We start from the raw sequence: 21,360 nt of genomic DNA, 5'->3' as shown, positions 1-21,360 counted from the left end.
GTGGGAAGCTGGGAACTTCTTCTTTTTCAGGATTATAAATCATTCACTTTTCTTGTTTGCTTAATGCTCTACATTAAAACTGGCAGTTTCCCAGATCTTGATCTGAGCTAATTTCTGTGGAAGAGACGACAGAGGTATCTCTATGCCTTTTTTTTTTTTTGTCTTTACAATTGTTTTAAAAGTCATAGATTTCAAATAGAAGGGTACTGTAAGAAAAGGTTATGTAGCAGGCCAAATTGCAAGATGGGTTATTTATTTGTCACCTGGCTCTATTAAAAGTCCCTGTGAGTACAGCATCAAGTACATACCCTTAGCATGTCTACAAAGCACCTTTGATGTCACAAATGTTGGGTAAGTTTTATTGCTTGGCTTTCCACAATGCTTTACAGATGGAAAGTATTTCTTCTCTCTGCCAGCACTAGGACTGGGTAGGTCTGAAGCTCTCCAGGTGTTTTGGTTCTTATGTCCTCTCTTCCCTTCCCTTCTCCAGCTGTCACTACAAATCACTCCGCCGTGTGAGAGTGAACAACACTATGAGTACTCTGGACGGTGCTGCAGGAAGTGTGAGCCAGGTATGTGAGCACTGACTGGGCTGAGAGGCTCATTAGGAGCTGCTCTGCTGGTCGCTGGTGAGGCAGTCAGCTCTCGTGACTGCTGATGGATTGGCACGTGCCCTGCAGGTGCCTGATCTCGAGTTCCTTCTAAGGGCAGGAGTGGTCCTGCTGGCCTCAGCAAAGGCCACAGCAGCTGTTTTGTTGGGATAGCACTTAACCACTGCAGGAGACAGAAAGCAGCTCAACTCTTGTGTTCCCAGACCATCCACAGATGTTTCAGTGCCACACTAAATGGGAACCAGATTGACAGACTAAAAAGGTGCAGGAAGAAAAAATTGTCCACAGGGGTATTAGCACCCAACCTCTTATTTTTTCTCTAACCTCCTTAGACAGCTGCTGTGCAGCTTCCAGATGACCTACTTGTTCTTTTCTCAATCACAGGGAAGTATTTGTCTGCCAGATGCACTGCTACTTCTGATAGCATTTGCCAGCCATGTGGCCCAAACGAGTATATGGATGTCTGGAATGAAGAAGATAAATGCTTACTACATAAAATATGCGATCAAGGTGAGCTGTTCATACTGCAGAACCTTTTAATCCAAATCAGTGGATCAGGAAGATGGAAAAGTGGATGTGGGGAAGTTGCTTTGTTCAGGTGCCCAACACTGAAGGCTCATCTTGCAAAGAGCCTGGCAGAGAGGGAGGTGCCTAGACAGTAGAGATCCTGTGCTATACAGAGCACCATGACTGCAGTCTCTGTTCTGATAGTGCTTATCTTCACTGGGGCCATTCACCCCTGTGAGCTGATTTTAGAAGTTGTCCTTTTGCCCAGCACGCTCTGCATTCACTTCCCCTAATGTGTTTGTCTCAGCCTTGCAAATGCTGTGTTTACTTTCTGCAAAAGCCACAAGGAAATGCATTGTTTAGGAGTGCAGTGGGTGAGGAGCCCCGTGCTGACCAAGGGTCTCCCCTGCTTCCTGAAATACACTATTTCCTCTAACATGAATGGGTTTCCATCTGCCATTCAAGCAAAGCACATAGGTAGAACAGGAGGTTCAGAAACTTGAGGCTTGTTGTCAGAGAGGATTTTACTCTCATCTTCTTTCTCTTTTAGGGAAAGCCTTGAGAGAAGTGAACCCAGGCAACAGCACATTCCAGCGGCAGTGTGCTTGTACGATGGGCTACCACTGGAGCGAGGACTGCGACTGCTGTCAGCGAAACACCATGTGTGCTCCTGGACTCGGAGTCAAGCCTCCTGGTAAGATACAGACAGGGCATGAACAAAGTGAAATGTGCAGCTCAGCCCTACTGGGTGAGGCCAGTGACATTAGAGAGGGTCCTTCAGTCTCTCAGACCACTGTCAACAGAGGATGTGTGTCTGAGTTGTCATTATAGCTGCATATAATCCTTCTGGACTATTCACATCTTCAAGGCTGCTGCCTCCATAGTTCAAATAGTGTCTTGGATCAAGTGACTTCTGCAAGATATCACGTGGACATGCAAGGTGTCCAGTACATTTCTAGTGTTTGCTGAGGTGTCTGACTGTGAGTCACTAGGTCATGCATTGCTCCTGTATTCAGAGAAGCACTCTTTTGGAGGCTTTTCCTTAGATCAGATTTGCAATCTTGTTTTGTGCAATGACTTTGCTTTGCCATTTTTTAATATTACAAGTGATTAAAACTTTTCACGTAGCTCATGTATTCTGTTTTAGCAAGTATTCTGTTTTGTATGGCTAGTAGTACAAAGGTTAATTACAGACATTTAATTTACTCTTAAGTCTAATTAAAAAAAGATGCAGGTGTTTTGTGGGTGGAAAACAGATAGTTAAGTTCAGAGCTGGGAACAGCTGCACCAGGCATAAGGAACTCCAAAATGCAGCAAGTAATAGAGTAATGGAGGAAGAAATGTTTAATGTGTCTGGAGAACAGCTGCTGTTTTTTCCCTTGCCTAACAAACCCTGATACAGCATTTTGTTTGCTGTGGCTGCATAGAAGTGACAATACCAGTCAGCATCACTGTCTGTGACACAGCATCATCATGAGGGAATAAATAGAAGGGGAAGGATGTAACAGCTGTGTGTTATTTTACAATAAATAACACAAATGGCTCCTGATCAATTTTCATTTTGATCCTGTAGAGAAGTGCTCAGGTGAGACTTTGGGTACTTGATGGAACTGTCATTGCTGCCTTAATATAACCTAAGACCCCACTCTTTGTGAAAGCTTTTAGAGGCATTGTGGGGGGAGAGGGGAGCAGGAGGATGGGGAGCATAGTTACCTTCCTCTTGCTTGGAAGCAACCCACAGGAACTTATCTATGACATTTTTCCTTCCTACACACAGTGCAACAAGACAGGGACACAATGTGCATACCATGTCCCAGAGGCTACTTCTCCAAGGTCCTTTCATCCACTGACGAGTGTAAATCCTGGACCAAGTAAGTCCCTGGGTGTTGTAAATGGACCACAACAGCCAGAAGGCAGGGAGAAGCTTGAGCAAAAGCATTTCTCAGTGGGGTGTTACAGGCTGCCTGTAAGGCACATGGAGCATCAGTATTGGCTGTGCAGTCATGAAGGCATTATCAGGCTGAAACTTGAATTCTCCTTGTAGGAGAACAAGAGACAGCAGTGACAGCAGAACTGCTGAGCAGAAAATAAAGTATCTGAGGTTCTTAGAGGTAGAAAAATGTAGTATTTTACAACAGAAAGTACTGCTCTGCATAAGTGTAGGAAGCACAACAAGCTTCCTTGAAAGAACCTAGCCTCTTTGTCTTTCTTTTTTAGCTGTACAGCTCTAGGATTGGAAGAAAGTGTGCCTGGGACTGACAAGTCTGATGCAGTTTGTAAAGAACGGAAGATGCCTGAGCCATCAGAAGATGGTTTGTGTCCTCATATGGATTGTCAGTTGGAAAGTAGCAGAGGGGAGGAGGAGGGATGTGATTACTAGAGATTTGGGCTGGCTTAAATCCATTCTCGTTGTGGGTGACTCTAGGGAGACCAAGACAGTACTCTTGGAAAATCCCACCTTTAAAAATTGTTTCAAACCTGGTGACTCTAGGGCCTGTGTCCACTGTTAAGCTGGGTTTGACACCTCCCACTAAAACTGCATAGCAGTATTGCTGTTACAGCCATGTTACACTCATGTCTCCATCACATTTTCAGCTTGTTCATTTTTGTAGGCTTTCCATATGCACATTACATGTATAAAGACTAGCAGCTGCTCTCCTTGCTTGCTTTGCAGCAATGATACAGTCTCAGCCTGATCCCTCCCAGATATCCCTTCTTGCCCACTGTCCATTTCCTTCTTCATTGTGGATATGGTACCAAGGAGGTTGCTTCCCTGGCATGCAGTGACCCACCATAACCTGAAATGTAGGAAAAATTTTTCCACCTGTATCTATTGTCTCTATGAAATGTGTGTCTTCAGTGCCTAAGTAGAACATGCTCAGCCCTGTGACCTGCTGGCAGGAGCATTAAAAGAAACCTGACCAGACAAACATTGCTCTGTAGCGCCAAGATTCTGGTTTTATGGAGATGTCTTGGTACCAGGTACCAAATGTGACTGCTTGTCACAGAACTACATGAGCAATGAGAGTTATTCTTCTTATTATAGAAACTAAAGATCAAATAGGAAGGAAAAACAACTCTCTCCTGTAGAAAAGTAGGTAAAATGAGCAAGGATTTTCATACTGCTGTGTGTTGATGACACTATCTTTTTTATACCCTGCAGGAACAAGCAAGATCTTATATGTATTGATTGTCATCTTGTTTTTTGTGACACTAATTGGCATTGTCATCTTCATCGTGTACTACAAGAAGAAGGGAAAAAAGCTGACAGGTACATCATAGATAATGGTATTCATGAGTGTGACAACTGTGGCTCTCTGTGCACCCTGATTTCATGGTTAGCCAACACATTAAGAAGCTCAGAAATTACATTGAAAGTTCTTTGCCATCATTGTGTCTGTCCATATGGATATGCTTTATCTAGCACAAAGCCAGTCTAAAAATTCCTTTCTTCTAGGCAGACAGTAATTTGCAGTGTACTACACTTGATCCATGGAGTGCCCATCCTCAGGGCAGACATGACTGTGGTTGGAAGGAGGAGGGCTGGTGCTGGGGACTTTCATAGCAGCCTGGCTGCTCTGAAGCACCTGGCACAGCTGACTCCTTGGCCAAAGGGACAGATAGAAGTCCTGTCTTCTTCACCTTACTTTCACTCCCTCCCAAAAACCTGCATCTGAACAGGTTAAAATATGGATTTCAAGACAAAGGCCTTATGTGTATTTAAGAATGTGATGGAGACAATCTTTTTAGCTGAAAGCTGAAGTTCTGATGAGGTATTGAAGAAATACTAGAAGGAAATAGAATGAATAGTTAAAGTAGAAAAATAGAAAAATTCTAGCCAAAGTCATACTGGATAACAGCAGGATACTGAGTTTATCATTAATAGGGTGGAAATACCTTCACATTCCTCCACTTTCTGTTAAGCCTGGAGTCTCTTTAGTGAAGGACATACCTCTGTTGTTCTGTTCATTTTTATTTTTTTCCCCCTAAACATGGAAAGCTTTTTCTATCATTTACTTTCCCAAGTCCAAGCAATTTATGAGAAGTTCTGGGAGCAGTGGAAAGGAAGACAGAACTCACTTCTTGTAAAGTATATTTCAGCCTGTGTTTTAGAAATAGGCTGCCTCTGCCACACTAAACATGGGTTGTGCTAAATCTGGAATTTTTGGGATGGGCTGGAGGAAATGGTGACTCTGCTCACAAACCAAATACTTGCAATGCAGAGCAGGTTAGGGGGGAATGCAATTTCTCTGACTTTTTGATTGCCCTGCTGCTCTGCAGTGACAGTCCCTCCTTGCCTTCACGTGGGGAATACTGCTCACCCGAGCCTGGGAGAATTTCAGGCTTGGGAAGAAGCCCTTCCTGCTTGGTGTGGACACTGGTGGTAAATCAACATCAGAGCAACAGAGTCATTGCTGGGAACTGGCAGTGGCTGCTCAGCTGATCTATCTTCAGCCATGCAAAACCATCGTAAACTTCAAATGTACAAGGGACTTGAGCCCTGCAAAGTCTCCTGAATTTATAAACACAAACTGAGAATTACTCACTGTGTCAGTTGTTGCCCTAAAGCATGTTGGACTTAAAGCTTTTCCTTGGGAGATACTCCAAAGAAATTGGAATGAATTTCCCCATTATGCATACCCTGATTAAGTGGACTATGCTATATTTGACCCTGCCATCCTGTGGTTTCAGTGGCTTACCCTCTTCTCTCCAGGCTTCTCACTCCTGTCTGGGAAGGGCCTTTGGGCCATCCATGTGACTTCTCTTGAAATAGACCATTTCTGCTGTGAGCAGGTCTTGTTGGGCCAGTCATAGCTTGGTGTGACATATGACCAGGAAAGAAACCCCATTTGATGTGGAACACAGTTTAACCGTGGTCTATTTTAGGAGCTTGGAAACATTTGTTCCACAGAAATATATCCCTGTTCCAGTTACAATGAATCCTCAGCTGGGCCGATGCTGGGCCACTTGAACAGGCAGTAAAAACAGGCTTGCTGGTTTTATTTAATATGATATTGCGGGTTGTGAATGACTGTGGGTGTTTAGGTCTGTGGTTAACTTAAGTGCCTGCTATATGTTACATCTGCTCTTTTGTTTTCCCTACAGCAGATCTACAGAACTGGGCTAATGAAGTGTGCAGCCAAATAAAAGGAACAAAGGTAAAGTCAAATATGGTAGCATTTTCTCATTTGTGTTTTCCTCGTGGCATTCCTGATATCCCTTCTGAAGCAGACTCCATGGTAATCTTTGGCTAGAAAACAATTTTTGAGTTCCTCAAAAATTCTCGCAGCTTTGGCTTTTTCAGTCTGGTTTTCTGTAAATGTGAGACATGTGAAATCACCATTCACAAATAGCTTCTGAACCTGCTCTCTGGTTTCAGCCAGTCTTAACAGAGATAAAGATCTTGTGATTATTTAATATTTATCACAAGAAAGTTAATCATGAACCCACTGGTTGCTGAATACCTGAGGCTGCCTAGGAACACCTGAGAGAGCCTTTCTAAATCCTAAGTGCAGGAAAAGCTTCAGCTGAGTTGCCTCTTGTTACATACCAGAGTGCTCACAGGGAGGAAACGTGGATTTGGGTCATGCAAAAAATGCCAGGCATGCAAGGCATTAAACACAGAGCCATCAGCTAAATAAACTGTTTGACTCCTTAATTCTAGGGAGGAAGAAATCCTGCTTGTGCATTCCAATATGAAATAAATAAGAGCTTTTGCTCTGGAAGAACAGCAGCCCCATGCTTGAAACAGATGGTGGCACTGGTTCAAGCTCATGTGCACAGCCTGCTTAACACTGTGGATGTGGACTAAGGTGTCCCAGGTGTCCTACCACCCCTTCTAGGAGCTGTGATGAGCTTAGTTGTTGAAAGACTCAAATTTCATTGCTTAAAAGAAAAACCAAACATACCAAAAAAACCCCACCTTTCTGAGCAGGCAGTTCCTCTTTTGTCTCATAAGTCTTCATGCAACCTCCTGTCTTGGCAGCTGCTCAGATCCTCTGGGACAGAGGAGTGAATCAACAGCAATTAGTGGCTGGCAGCACTTACACTCTCTTTTCTGTCCTGGAAGATCTGAACAGATGCTAGAAATTAAAGGTATCAGTTCCTAAACACCCATCTTTAAGGCACAACTTGTACAAACTGAAGAAAACCCCTGAAGTATTTCCCAACCCTTTTTTGGAGCTGCTACCAAAAATGTAGCTTTACTTTGTCAAGTACTGTGACAACAGGATGTCATGGGCTTTTGCATTTGTTGTCCTAACCTTTCAGGTTAATACAACCTTGATTGTGTTTTCTTCTAGCTTGTCTCAGAACTTCTGAATCAACACAGGTTCTTACTTAATATAAGTCATTGCTTATATTAAAAATTCAGCCCTCAGTAAGGCGTTCATAGATCAATAGCCCTTCAGACACGAGTGTTTCCAAAACCTAATAAGCAGTTAGGTGAGTCTTACTAATGGTCCATAAGGAACAGCAGAATCCAGCAACTCTTCTAGGTTTATTAACTCTTCTTTAGTGCCCTTGAAAAAAAGGGGGACTAGTTGTGTCACAAGATTAAATGTCATCACATCCCAGGACACCAGATTTCATTCTGAACACCTGCTGAGCCCAGCATCGCCAGTCACAGTTTCACAGCAGAGTAGAATTGCACATCAAGACTCAAGTATAGCAGCACTGCTCAACCTCAGCAGCTCCACACAGAGGAAGGACCATGATCTTACCTTTTGCTTCTTTGTCTAAAATATAACTTCATGTTGATCTGTGTTAAATCTGTTTTTTATTTCTTTCAGGAACCCCCCAGAGATGCATTTGTTAGTGTGAACATCACAAATGCTGCTGTCCCCCAGACTGCTGAAGACACGAGTCTCCTGGTCCCCTCGGGCTCTCCTGTCCCTGGAAACTCGTGCTGCACCTCTGGTCACACTCCTTGCAGGAATGAGAGCCCCAGCACAGAGCCCTGTGAGGCAGGAGAGTTTTCTGTGGTGACTGAGACTGATTACCAGTTCCCACCAGTTCCCACAGAAGATGAATACATGGATAAGGATCTCAATAATACTGATTATTTATCTTTACTAAGTCGGACTGCCAGTAAAACCGTGTCATCATTTTCAGAACCAATGGAGGCAGGGGAGAATGACAGCTTGAACCAGTACTTTTCAGGTATTGGGAGCACAGAGGATGTATCAGTCTCTCAAGGCTTTCACCCTCCTTCCAACACAGACAGGGCACACATTGCCACAGAACAACTTCTACAGAAATCTTGCCAACGTGCCCACAGTTGCCTGAAGGAAACATGCAACAAAGACACAGATCATTTTGCAACAAACTGTGACTCAGAGAAGATCTGTGTGAGGTGTGGCATTTTGTACAGAGAATCTCCCCGAAAGTGTAGCAAACCCTATTGTGCTGCAGCTGACAGCACCTCCACCTCCCCAGAAACTGGTTCCTGTGCCCAGTGCACCTGTGGTTTGAATTTTCTCTCTGCTGGTCAGAGCACTTCAGCAAATGATCTTGGTGTGGAAGATGCACCTTCAGATAGTACCAACATGAAGTACCAGAACACAAACAGAAGCACTTCAGGGACCCACGGCAGCACTTCAGGGACAAGCAGCAGCACTTCAGACCTCCCTCCAGCATCTGGTAAGCCCATTAGACTTCATCCATACACAGTTGTATAGGATTGTTCCCTTTGCTAGCTCAGTAGTATTCAGAGGATCTGACTTAGGAGGAGAAAATTATACTTTTTCACTTAGTTGCCCTGAAGGTAGTCTGAAAAAAATCCTGAAATCTTATGGCCATTTGTTTTGTATTGAATTCTGCAAGAAGAATGAGCCCAGAAATGTACCATTGTCCCACCCTGACCTAACCAGCAATGCAGAACCCACTTTCTGGCTATCACTGCAGAGGCCTGGCAGTTCTGTTACCAGGTGTGTGTATTGGAGAAAATTAGAAAGAACACAATATAGGAACCTAGAGGCTGAGCTAAGGAAGGCTGCATAATGCTCAGACAGATACTTTTCATTCACCAGTGTGCACACATATTTTTGACATTAGATTTAAGTCAGTTACATTTATACAGTGGTCAGTGAAACTCCAGCTGGAGCTGTAAGATGATTGTGTGACTGGGTCTAAGAGATTATCTGCAATTTTCTGCTTATAGCTCTTTCTTTCTGTTTTTATTTTCTGGGACATAAGCATTCACATAAAATAGTTTCACACAGACACTGTTTCTCCATACACATATAATTTGTCCGCTAAACATCTCTGAAACACTGATGAATGAAAATGAAAACAGGAGAAAAAATCACTGAAGCAGAACCAGCAGAAAGGAAGTTTCACACCTTCTCTGGATGAAACCTTTCTTCCCCAGACTGTTTTTCAGTATAAAAGTCTGCAATCTGTCTGTCATATGTTATTGGTCATTTTAGATTATAATCTCATAAAGTTGGGTGCTCTATTTTTATTTATATCTGTGCACTGCCAAGCGTAATGAGACCTTAGTGTTGAGCGGGACATCCAAGTATTACTGTAATACCCACAGCAGTTGTAAGCTGTTGCCCTTCTTTGAAACCAATCGTGCCTTCAAATTTCTTATGGAGACATTCTTGTCAGTCTGCCAAAGCCCCAAAACAACACACTTGAAGGCCCTTCCTCTCTCAACATGCATTCCTTATGGAAATCTAAAAGTGTGTAGCAGAAGAACAGAAACTTTCTGCTGCTTCAGTTTCACTGTCTGGTCTGTACAAAATACAGCAGGAGTAAAGAGGACACAGATTATCTTTTTTGTTATTGTTGAACTCTTGAGGTACAACTGAAAGTTAAGTTATATTTGGTACTGTTTTTCTTTCTAAATATGACACAAAGAGAAAGAGAAAATATTAAGGAAGGATAGAGCAAACAGGAGAGCTTGGATGTAATTGCTGTGCTAGCAAGTGCCATCTTAGATCTGCAGCACCATTCTTTATATGGGATTTTAATTGTGTCTGTGCCTTTGGATATGTACATGCTATAGTGCCATCTGGTGAAACCTGTGCACAGATACCGTGTTTCTAATTTGCCAGTTTTTACACATGACTGCAAGAAGATACTAACAGAGCTGTGGGCAGTATCAGAGCGTGGGTTAGTTGATCTGTAGGTAACCTGGTTTGCTGGCTGAGTAATTTTCCTGCCCACAGAATGGCCATGCCCCCAGGCAGTGCCTGGTTGCATGAGGACCAGGACAGAGTTTAGCCATAGGTTCCTGACTGAAGCAGCCCACCAGCCACACCAGGGCTGCACGTGTGGGTGCATCAGCATCTGTCATTTTGCCAGGTCTTGTGAAATGCCCAGATGGAAGAAATGTGTGTGTAAAATAACTTTCTGTAAAGCTTCTCAAAGCAACTGAAGCCACCAGGCTTTGCATACAGTTTTGTTGAAACAGAATGATACAAAAGAGGGTGGATGAAAAATGGGAAGAAAAAGACCATTGGAAATTCCATGAAGTTTTGGTCTTGGTTCACTAACACTCAAAATGACAACAGAACTGGTAAACTCTGTTCCTCCTGTGAAACAATCCTAGAGAACCAAAGTGGACCTCTGGACAGGTGCCCCTTCCAGGGGTCACCACTGGAGATGGATTTCAAGCAGTTCTTCAAAGCCCACAAGCCTGGAGGCAGTCAGAACATGAAGAGTCAGTTCAAGCCCACCTAAAGTCCTGTGCAGGGCTACAGTGCAACACATCAGTGCAGGAAAACTTAGCTGACTCATAATTGAGACTGGTTTTTCAAAAGCCTTTCACTTCCAGATCCCAAACCAGCCTGGTTTGGCAGTGACAAACAGTTCTCACCACCTAGAGGCCATTAAATGTCTCAGAGAAAATTATTTGCTTGTGTTGTTCCAGTTCCTGGTGAACAATTACCACAAAAGTTAATCTGTCTTTGTTACTAATATCAGATAGTCTAAAGAGATCAAAAAGGCTGAAACATTGCAGAGAACAATGCCTTCACTCTGAATGTATCCCTCATACTTTTTAGGTTGGAAGCACTTTTCTTGGCACAGTGTAGGAAGCTCTTGTGTCCATTTTCTGTGCCTTCAGGCCTTAAATATCCTTTTGTTTCAGCATGGTGTCTTCAGAAAGCACAGAAGGTTTTCCAGCCACATTCAGCTAAACATTATAAATGTGTTAATCTGCCTTTCTTTTCCCTCTGCTCTCTCACTTATATTTCTAAATTTTTGATCTCATGCTGAGCACTGGTAACTTTATTCACAGCACCTTTTGCAAGGCAGTCTGTTTAAAGACAAACAGTTATTTTTGTACTGCCATTATGTCCAAGAGTTTTGTTCATGGCAAACAGCCAAACTGAATCAAACACAGGGGAAAGAACCAGCAGGGAATAGCTCCTGCAGAGAAAACCCTTATGGACATCTCATGTTAATCAACAGCACTTGGAAAGAAAGCAAAGAGCTAGCAATGCAGTGGTTTAGGTGAAATAAATAAGGTTGCTTAAGGGGGGCCTATTAGAGAGATGCTCAAGTGCTGCCCAGACTCAGCTCTGAGTGGGCACAGAGCTCTCTACACAGCTGGACACCACTGCCCAAGGCTGGTGTGCAAACATCACCCGTGGCCACTGGAAAAACAGCATTTCTCTGGGCTGGGCCATGTTTGTCTGCAAGGGAAATGGGAATGTCTCAAGTGTTGAGGAATGTAATGAAGAAAGGCACAAAATATCTAAAAAGAGTCGGATCAGACTGCAAGTAATGATGAAGTGAAACACAGCAGGAAGACCATTTCTTAGTAAGGGCTTTCACAGGCTAGAAAAATTTTGTTTACTTGGTTTCTAAAGTTTGTTTCATTTTCGGACTTTATCAAGCTTGTTAGTTTGATGTTTGGAGAAAAGTTTATTAATTCCCAGAGCCCAGTCCTGCTGTCACTTAGGTCAGCAGCCCAGTCCTTGAATAGCAGAAAGATGGCATTTATATTGAAAAATCTCTAACCTCAGGCAGACTGACTGAAACCATAACTCTGTTAAGTTGCTATATTATAGACTCTGTCTCTTCAATGGCGTCAGTCTATATCCAGCTAAATCCATGCAGGGGCTAGGTGAGTGCCAGAGTGTATTTGCATGGAGGATCTGGACTATATAACATAATTGTATAAGCTCTGTGTTGTTTGGACACTGTGTCACTGTGTGATCTGATGTTAAGTCTTTCAGTATTTATTCAGTAAGCCTACTGTCTAAAATGGTAAGATTAATTGGGGGTTTATTGCATCTTTGGTAAACAGTGTGATTTCTGGGACTCCAAGAAAAAATAAATCTCATAATCAGAAATAATTAGCATTTCCTCACAAGCCGCAGGCAGAGGCAGATTGGACTCAGCTTTGTGCATCAGGCAGCACAGGGAGCAAGAGATTGTCACCCTCTTTCTGGCTTCCCAGATCGCAGCTCAGAGGAAAAATGTTTCCAACTCTTCCAGACAGGCTCCTTGCATATGACAGACTTTGTCCTGAGAAGACAAAAATGGAAATAATGAAAAGGTCCAGTGGAAGGCATTGATTATAGGAGCATACTCGTGTCACAGGGGAAAAGATAATGGAACAAGAACAAAGCCACCACAGCAGATTAAGTTCACTGCACTAAGTGTCCACCTTGTGAGCGGAAAATATTAATCATGTGTGTCTTCTTTTCTCCCCCCTCCTTCCTTAGGAAATGTGACTGGAAACAGTAACTCCACCTTTATTTCAAGTGGGCAAGTAATGAATTTCAAGGGCGACATCATTGTTGTCTACCTTAGCCAGAACTCTCAGGAGGGGGCAGCGGCCTCAGGGCTGAGCGAGGAGAACGTGGGCAGCCCCGTGCAGGAGGAGAACCTGAGCCGCTGCGAGACTTTCGCCGGCAACGCGCAGCACTACAAGGAGAAGTGTGCGGAGCTGCAGGGCGCCCGCCCGGCCCCGGGCGGAGCCCTGGCCCAGGAGCGGGGCTCACCCTGCGGTGGACAAGCTTCCCAGCCCGTGCAGGAGGAAGGGAAGCTGGGACACTTCTCGGAGAAGGTGTTGAACTGAGGGGACACGGTGTCCTCAGTGCGGGCCGGGGCACCGGCACACAGCCCCCATGGGGTGTGGGGCTGCTGCCGTTCTGCCAAAATCCTGGGTGTCACGACAGACTGGGAGACTGTTGCTGCGCCAGCGTCTCCTGGGAAATTTTTCAGCTGGAAGGACCCTCATGGCGCACGTGTCAGTGGTGGTGGTGCTGTGGGTGGAGGGGGCCGATGGGGACGGGCGCACGTGTGAAGCCAGGCACGCTGCCCCTGCTGCAGAAGCAGCAGCAGAGCTTTCTCCTCTCCCCCACTGGGAAATGGGCTCCCTGCCTGCCTTCCATTCCCTGCCACCTATCCCTGGCAAGTGGCAAAAGGGAGTTGAGATCCACTGATGTGGGGACTCTGAGGAGGAGAGCACTGCTGGCCAGGAGTGCAGGATGCTCCTGGAGAGGGGACTGTGTGGCTGAGGACTGGACTCATGGGAACCCCTGAGCTCTGCCTCAGGGTTTCTTTTTTGCAACTAAGCTGTACTCATTTTGCTAGGTCTTGGAGGTAGAAGGGAGCCGTGGTGCTGCTGCAACCTTTGCCTCCCAGTGGTGATGTGGAGGTGGCATCATCCCTTCCCATCTTCCCCCAAGGAAGCAGACACTCTAGTCCCAAATCAGCACCAGAGCCAAGGTCCTGGGCTGCCCCTTATTGACTTGTGGGTATAAATAGGTGTGTGTAATGCTGCCACAAGCAGATGATAACATGCAAAATACAGCTGATATGCCTCAAAATCATACCAGATTAATCTCAAGCAAAGAACATTTATAGTGACCCTGATTCACCTCTGCCTTATTGCAGCTCTCAAGAGAAGTTCAGAGCTCTGGAGATGAGTGATATGTGGCTGGTACACTGCTGCAGGAGTAACATCACTACAGTTTAAGACAAAGAGCTGCTAGCAGGTGAGAAAGGGTCTGTGACAACCAGCTGTGGTTACTTCCTGAGTTACAGGAGAGGGAGGGATTATTTTGGAGATTACATCTCCAAAGATAGAGAATTTAGTCAGGTTCAAACACTCATTCTTTTATCTGCCTGAACAATTTTGTCATTCCCTTTGCTATTTTCATTAATAGGCAGAGATTTACTTACGTAGCATGAAACTATTTCCAGAACTTGGCCTGTGTGAGCTGAAGTCAGAGTGTAGCCACTCTCACACTGAGATCTGAGCAATGGGACCAAAGGTTTGGCATTAAAGAATAATAGTAGCTGTATTTAGAAAGGAATCTTGGCTATTCAGGTGGTTCATGTCCAATATCCTGCAGCATTCTTCAGCAGGCACTGTGGAGAAAAAGATTAAGGGAACAGAGTCTCAAGGAGCTCCCAAGAGATAAAGATAACATTTTTAATGATTTCCTGATAAGGGATAATTTTCTGACATTCTCCTGCAGGTGTAAGTTTTGCAGGAATCTATCTGCAGCTGGAACCTTCAGGAGGGCCAGTGCTCTGTTTCCTGCAAGACAGCAAAGGGATCTCTTACCTAGCATAGTTTTGGCTTCCCTGGTGGGAAAGGTCTCTAGCTGGGAGAGCTTCTCCCCAGGAAAGTTCCAAAGCTGAGGGGTTCATTGAATAGCTGCTGTTTGCAGTTGTACTGCTCTGTGGGGAAAGGGCACCTATAAAGCTGACAAGGTGATCACTCTGTCACAATGAGCTTCTCATGCATTAAATAAAAGGATGGGCATAGCCATCTTCACCTCTCAGGAGAATAATTCTGCACTGTTTATCTATCTGGGATGTAAAGTTCAGTAAAACTGTGCAAGACTCTCTCTTGAGTGACTGGCATAAAGGGCAAATGAGCAATCAGTATCACTTCCACCTCTGTGTGGCCTTTGAAAAACTAGATCACGCTAGCCTAGACTCAGACAGTCAGGCAGAGTGTCCCATTCAGTGATGGCCCAAGCTACCTCTGCCTCTCTGAAGGCGTGTAACCGAGGCTCTCTTGTCTGTGGTATTCTTTTGTCTTTCCTGTTGGATCTTTTACAATCTCTTTCTAGACTCTTCTGGACTAGTTCTGTATCCCCTAGGCCCCTAGGACAAGGAAGCAGAACCACCATCACCTTCAGGCAAGGTAGTATAGATATTTTCCCCTTTCATCTTAATTTTTTCAGTTGCTTTTTTCTGGAAAGCATTCTCCAAGACATCAGTCCTGCTGGAAAGTATATAACCAGCCCCATTTACAGGGCAAGTAGGACTGAATTCTTGCACTCATCTCTGGGTAAATTACCCAGGTCTGTGTTCTTCTCTTTCTGCAGCTTCCTTATTCCCTTGGTTTGTAACTGACACCAGAGAGCAGGCTCAAAATCCTGGTTTGAAGGGAGACAGTGGGAATTTACTATGTGTCCTCAATGAGAGCACATTTTTTGCTTGTTGAAATTCAGGTTCCTACTGAGCAAGGATTGAAACTAGGATCATCAGCAAGCATGAAGAAATGAGTCCCATATGGGAAACATGATGCACCAACAGACCCAGTTCTTTTTCTTCCTCTAGTCTGTTCCAAAGTGAAAAAACAGTATCACAGCCATTAGCATGCTGCATGTTCACTGGGTCTCTGCCTGACTCCTTAGACAAGGATCCCAAAGGGACTTCTCTATCCTCATGATTTCACTTGCCATCAGTTTCGACCTGGGAGTGGTTTTTAGCATCTGTTTGTACAACAGGGATCTGTGCATTGGGCACTAATTTGGAGGCTTCTGGCTGCTATTGTAATACACATAATTAATGATAATAAAAAACCAAAATATCTATTTGAGAAGAGGTGAAGGTTTTATTTTAATAAATAGGGAAAATAAAATGCATTATTATATGCCTCTGCCTGTTAAAGGAAAAAGAAAAAAGAGCAAAATATGAGTATAATATCATTCCTAGTTAGGCTTTTGTAACATTTTTTTATGTTGAATTATTTTAACAAGAAGTGCTACTTTCCACAGTGTGTTCTGCAATGTGTATTCTGCACCTGCACTGAGCCAGATAGGAATTCTCATAGACCTGGTGTGGTAAGCTTTACTGCTGAGAACTAGGCACTGATTCCAACTCATTCCTGAAGTTTCCTCCTGTGCAGCATGCATTTTTACAAGTCTTTTAGTTTGAGAAGTCATATGAATTATCCTTGGTGAGTATACTAGGTGTTCTTGAAAGTCAGCCACTTTCAGACCTGGCAGGGCAGGAGTAATTCTGCATATATCCATGGGAAAACAAGGACTTTGGAGCAGCCCTTCTTATCCCAATGGAATATGCATTGAAGATCAATATAAACAGTAGTGGCTGTGGCTTACAGCATACCTAGGAGTAGCACCACTAAAATGTCATTGCTACTTGTCCATTCAGGTTTCCTCCTTTTTATCATTTTGATGGTATCTGAGCAATTACACCCCTGTGTCTGTCATAAAACAGAACTCTACTGAAAGATGTCTTTGTGCTTATTACACATACTGACATTTATATGTTTAATAGAGCTCTCATTTTATCAAATACCTTCATGCATTAGGCAGCAGCGCCCCTGTAAAAATAATATACCAAGACTGGAGAATTCACTTCTGCAGCACCTTGGCAGACCCCAGCATATACCCCTGTTTCCATTACTCCCACTTTGGTAGTGTGGTTTCTTGGTTTTTCCTTCTGCCAGGCATCCAAGTTGGTTGTGCCCTCCAAGATGATTGTGTTGTCTCTGCAGCGTTGCTCCAGTCTTCAGGCCCTCCAGCTGACTTGTCACATTGTTAAACATCTGTTGTGTTGTACAATGTGAGCATTCATAAGCATGAACTTTGTGAAAAAATGCTTTATTCCAATTCTGTCTGGCTTTTGAACGAGGCAGTGACCGCATAACATTAAGGAGCGCTGTTGCGGTAGGTGAGGATGCCAGAGCATCCAGTCGGATGTGTTTCAACACCGCTTTTTTATTTCTTCTTCTTCTGGCTACTTGGCTTATGGTTTCTTTGTTTTGGCTGGGGTCTACCACAGCTCTTCTGGTTCATTTCTTTGCCTGCCTCACCACTTGGTCAGTCCCTGAGTGTTGCAGCAGCTTGTACTTGCATCAAAGTTGACAGGTTTGTTCCATCATGTTACTATTGGTGGTCTCACATTTCTAGAGAATATACGCAGATGGTCGTACATGAAATTACTCCTATTCCAGCTTCACAGAAAACTGTTGGAAAGGTTTCCAAGGAGAGCAAAGGAGCTCAGGAGTGCATGGAACTACCTGTACAAGTGGAGCATGTACAAGTTAATGGGACTTGGCAGAATGCATCCAAAGCTGCTGGGAGGGTTTGTCAACATCACTGCAACATCTTTGACAGGTCGTGGAGTTTGGGGGAAGTCCCAGCTGCCTGGAAAAGGGCAAGAATTACGTACAACTACAAAAACAGGAAAAAAAAAGGAGATTTGGGAAACTACAAATGAGTCAATCTCACTTGAGTACCTTGAAAAATTAATAGAGTTCTCCTGGAAGCTGTTTCTGGGCATGAAGAAGAAGGCGGCAATCAGGAGAAGCCAAGACATACCTCAGCTAACTCAGCCTTCTCCCACTGTCAGCAGTTTGTTACTTGCTTCATCATTGGTTCCACAGAGACTTGGAAGTGTGACCTTCCTAATGAAGGTCTAGGCAGAGAAGGCATAAAGGAAAATCTTCAGGTCTTCCTCTGTCATTTGTAATTAATTGGCCAACCCCACTCAACAGTTGACCTACCTTTGACTTGTCCTGCTTGCTAACACATGATACAGGATGTAAGTACTTTCTTGCTATTCTTGACATCTTTACTAGCTCAGGCTACAGCTGGACTTTAACCTTTCCCTCTGCATTTTTGCATGCCTTAGTGATATTTCTATATTCTGCTTTAGAAGCCTCTTCCTTTTTCCATCACTCTCATGTTCCTTTTTTTTGCATCTGAGTTCTTTCAGTATCTCACTGTTTAACCAGGCTGGTTTCTTGCTCTGCCTGCTTAGGTGGATGGAGTGCTCTTCTGCTTGGAGAATGCTGTCTGAATGTCTCCCAGTGCTCCTTTGGCTTTCAAGGCAGACTTCTGGGATACCTCATGACAGCTGCCTGAGCAAGATGAACTCTGCTGTTATGATGGTCTGGGCTTTGTTACCCTACTCACCTTCTTCACACTCCTGTAGGATAATCTTACCAGTGCAGCCAAGGCTTCCACCACCACTCTTCAATTGTTTGAGAAAATGTTATGTTTCCACATCAGGTCTTCCATAACAGACACCTACCACAAGCACTGCCTTGATGGTGACTCCTCTGATTTTGACCCAAAGACACCCAGTTGATCTGTCCTCTTGCTCATATCCTCAAATCACTCTTTTACATAGAGTATAATCTCTTCTCCTCTTCCTTCTTTTCTATTTTCCCTCAAAAGCTTGGAAGCTGTTGATTTTTTTCTAATAGAGCTATTTCTTTAGCTGGTTTCTAAAATTATAGAAAAACCTAACAGTTTCCCACTGTTGTGCTTTTGTCTGATTATAAGTCTATAAGCTTTATCTCATGCCTGGGAATGAGCCTTCAAATTTGCCACCTATAAGAAGGGGAGAGTGAGAGGCATGGGCCAGAGGTGGTGTGAGGAGCAGAGGCTGAAAGATGTGTTCCTTCATCCCATGCCCCTGTAGAGATGTGGGGAGAAGACAGCAACTTGCTGCTGCTGGAAATGGCAGCGTGGCCAGCAGCATCCTGGTGGCTTTGTCATTCCTGGTGTCCAGTATCAGGTGTTATCCAATGAGACCTCAGTCTTTTCTGTCCTGCAGGGGAAGAAGCAGCTGGCAGCTCCTCCAGGGTTTACATCAGATGAAGTCAGGCCTGTGTATGTCTGTCTCTCTCAAAAAAAAAATCTGTGAATACAAAATGAACTGAAATTTTCCAGGAGCAGCAGGAGGACAAACTATTTCAAATGCAGAGACCACTGCATCAGTAGGCTGTTCCTATTGGTCATCACTGGATTATAATGGAAGGCTATTTATACAAAGTCTCAATTATTTGAAGCACCTCAAATGAGTGTCTAGAAGGTGTTTTTTAGCATGCAGGCCTTCCATTACAGTTCTCAATTACATATCCTTAGGAAGCAGCTTATTTTCTTTATTCTCTCTGGTTTTGTTCAGTTCTAACATTCTTTTATCTCCCTTTTAGTGTTGTAGGCACCACTCAAGCACAAAAGTTCTTGCTCCCTATGGGAAATACAAAACATTTTTGCCAGGGACATTTGCCTTTTGCATCATTTCAGTTCTTTGTTGAGTTTTTTGCAAGCTTAGCTGGTCATATATGAGCTAGACAACAGATGGTAGAGCTCATGCTATAAAAAATTATAATTTAACAGGGGTTTCCACTTAAAAATGCAGCTGCCCACAGTGCACAGCCAAATTTTCTTCTGGGAACACTCTTTGAATGTATTGGAGAACGAGATGGTACCAGTAGTTCTAATGATTATCTCTGCAGGCTGCTCATGAATGTTTCCTGCCACCCCTGTTCTTTTCATCCACACCCTTTGGATCCAGCCTATCTGCTGGATGGGCCACACTTCAGGGATACATTAGAAACCTGTCCAGTTCATTGTCTTCACTTACACAAAACAGTCATTGCCAAGATTTTGTCCCCTTTGTCTGAAGGGATGCTCCAAGTATGACAGAGGCATAAAAAATAAATCCACGTAAATACCTGGGTTTTCTCAGGCTGGCCTACTATATTTAGATATTGATACCCTTTGAGTCTCTTCTCTTCAAAGTCATGTTCTTTGACAGATCCCATTTGGGTTCACTGCACTACACTTCTGTCTGCTTTGTAGAAGTGCTGTAGCTGGTGGTTTGTTGATGAAAAATACTGGAAATCAGTTTAGTATTTTTTATTCTTACTTAGGAAGAGATGGAAAAACGCACTCAAGAATTCTGTCCCATTAATAATTTTTAAAAGTCTTAAAAGGCTTGTTTTCTTTTGGATCCTCATATTTTTGGTTACTTTGACAGTAACAGCTCTTCCATGCCAGACTCTTTTTCCCTCACAGGATAGTTGTGTGTTGCTGAGGATGGCTGAGAGGCAGAATTGCTCTAAATTAAAGATGGACTCTATTTCTAAGTAAAATATCTCACATGGTTCCTTTGCAGGATGAGTGGACACAAAAAGCTGTGCCCTGTTTTATAGTGACCAGAACATGCCTGCTGCAGGGCCTGCTGAGCTGTTGACATGATTCCCTTGAAGTTCCTGCAGATACACTAAACAAACCCAATCACTGCCACGACTTCTTTAACTTGCATGTGAATAATATCATCTGACTGAGTTTCAAAGAGCAAAGATATGCCTGGGTTTGGGTGTTTTATGGTTTTTTGGGTTTTTTTCCCCTTCCTTCTAGTGTTCTTTCCCCATCCTAAGCTTGCCATTCCTTTTTCGGTGTAAGCACAAAGGTCGTGGTTTCAGTTCGGTGGGTGACTCATTCTCATGTTTGAGCAATGTGATCAAAATGGAAACTCAAAATTCCCGGTGTGGTGTGTGTCCCACACCGCCAGCGTGCACGAAGACCTGAAGGGAGCTGGAGTCATGTGTGTGATAACTTCAGCTCCAGATCGGAGCAGATCTGAGCTTCTACCCTGACAGCAACACGTGCAAAAATAAGGCAGATCGGTTTTTGCTGTCCGGTGACACCTTTGGTGGCCGTGGGCGTGTGTGTCTGTGTATGTGTGTGTGTCTGTGTGTGTGTCTGTGTCTGTGTGTGTCTGTGTGTGTTTCTCTGTCTGTCTGTGTCTCTCTGTGTGTCTCTCTGTCTGTGTGTGTGTGTGTGTCTGTGTGTGTTTCACTGTCTGTCTGTGTCTCTGTGTGTCTCTCTGTCTCTGTGTCTGTGTGTGTCTGTGTGTGTTTCTCTGTCTGTCTGTGTCTCTCTGTGTGTCTCTGTGTCTGTGTGTCTGTGTGTGTGTCTGTGTGTGTGTGTGTCTGTGTGTGTTTCTCTGTCTGTCTGTGTCTCTCTGTGTGTCTCTCTGTCTCTGTGTCTGTGTGTGTGTGTGTGTGTGTGTCTCTCTCTCTCTGTCTGTCTGTGTCTCTCTGTGTGTCTCTCTGTCTCTGTGTCTGTGTGTGTGTGTGTGTGTGTGTCTCTCTGTCTCTCTGTGTCTCTCTGTGTCTCTCTGTCTCTGTGTCTGTGTGTGTGTGTGTGTGTTTCACTGTCTGTCTGTGTCTCTCTGTGTGTCTCTCTGTCTGTGTGTCTGTGTGTGTCTG

At 43.9% G+C, this 21,360-nt stretch overlaps 1 protein-coding gene across 4 annotated transcripts in view; it reads left to right on the top strand.

Annotated features, from left to right (window-relative positions):
• Positions 1-15,917, top strand: part of TNFRSF11A (TNF receptor superfamily member 11a) — a 28,164-nt gene extending 12,247 nt beyond the window's left edge. For 3 of the 4 annotated variants that reach the window (XM_079301643.1, XM_079301644.1, XM_079301642.1), the window contains 9 exons: positions 491-572; positions 996-1,121; positions 1,669-1,812; positions 2,896-2,989; positions 3,336-3,430; positions 4,282-4,389; positions 6,225-6,277; positions 7,910-8,759; positions 12,803-15,917. In XM_079301643.1, the coding sequence (XP_079157769.1) occupies positions 491-572; positions 996-1,121; positions 1,669-1,812; positions 2,896-2,989; positions 3,336-3,430; positions 4,282-4,389; positions 6,225-6,277; positions 7,910-8,759; positions 12,803-13,158 (1,908 nt within the window). In that variant the 3' untranslated portion in view covers positions 13,159-15,917. The remainder of the gene's footprint in view (positions 1-490; positions 573-995; positions 1,122-1,668; positions 1,813-2,895; positions 2,990-3,335; positions 3,431-4,281; positions 4,390-6,224; positions 6,278-7,909; positions 8,760-12,802) is intronic. The other variant, XM_079301645.1, reaches the window with a different exon arrangement.
• Positions 15,918-21,360: the final 5,443 nt, after the last annotated feature.

The sequence above is a fragment of the Erithacus rubecula genome (genome assembly GCF_903797595.1).
Source record: "Erithacus rubecula genome assembly, chromosome: 3".
Taxonomy (NCBI): Eukaryota; Metazoa; Chordata; class Aves; order Passeriformes; family Muscicapidae; genus Erithacus; species Erithacus rubecula.
Note: the sequence above shows the minus strand (reverse complement) of the source record. Positions and strands in the feature narration are given on the sequence as shown.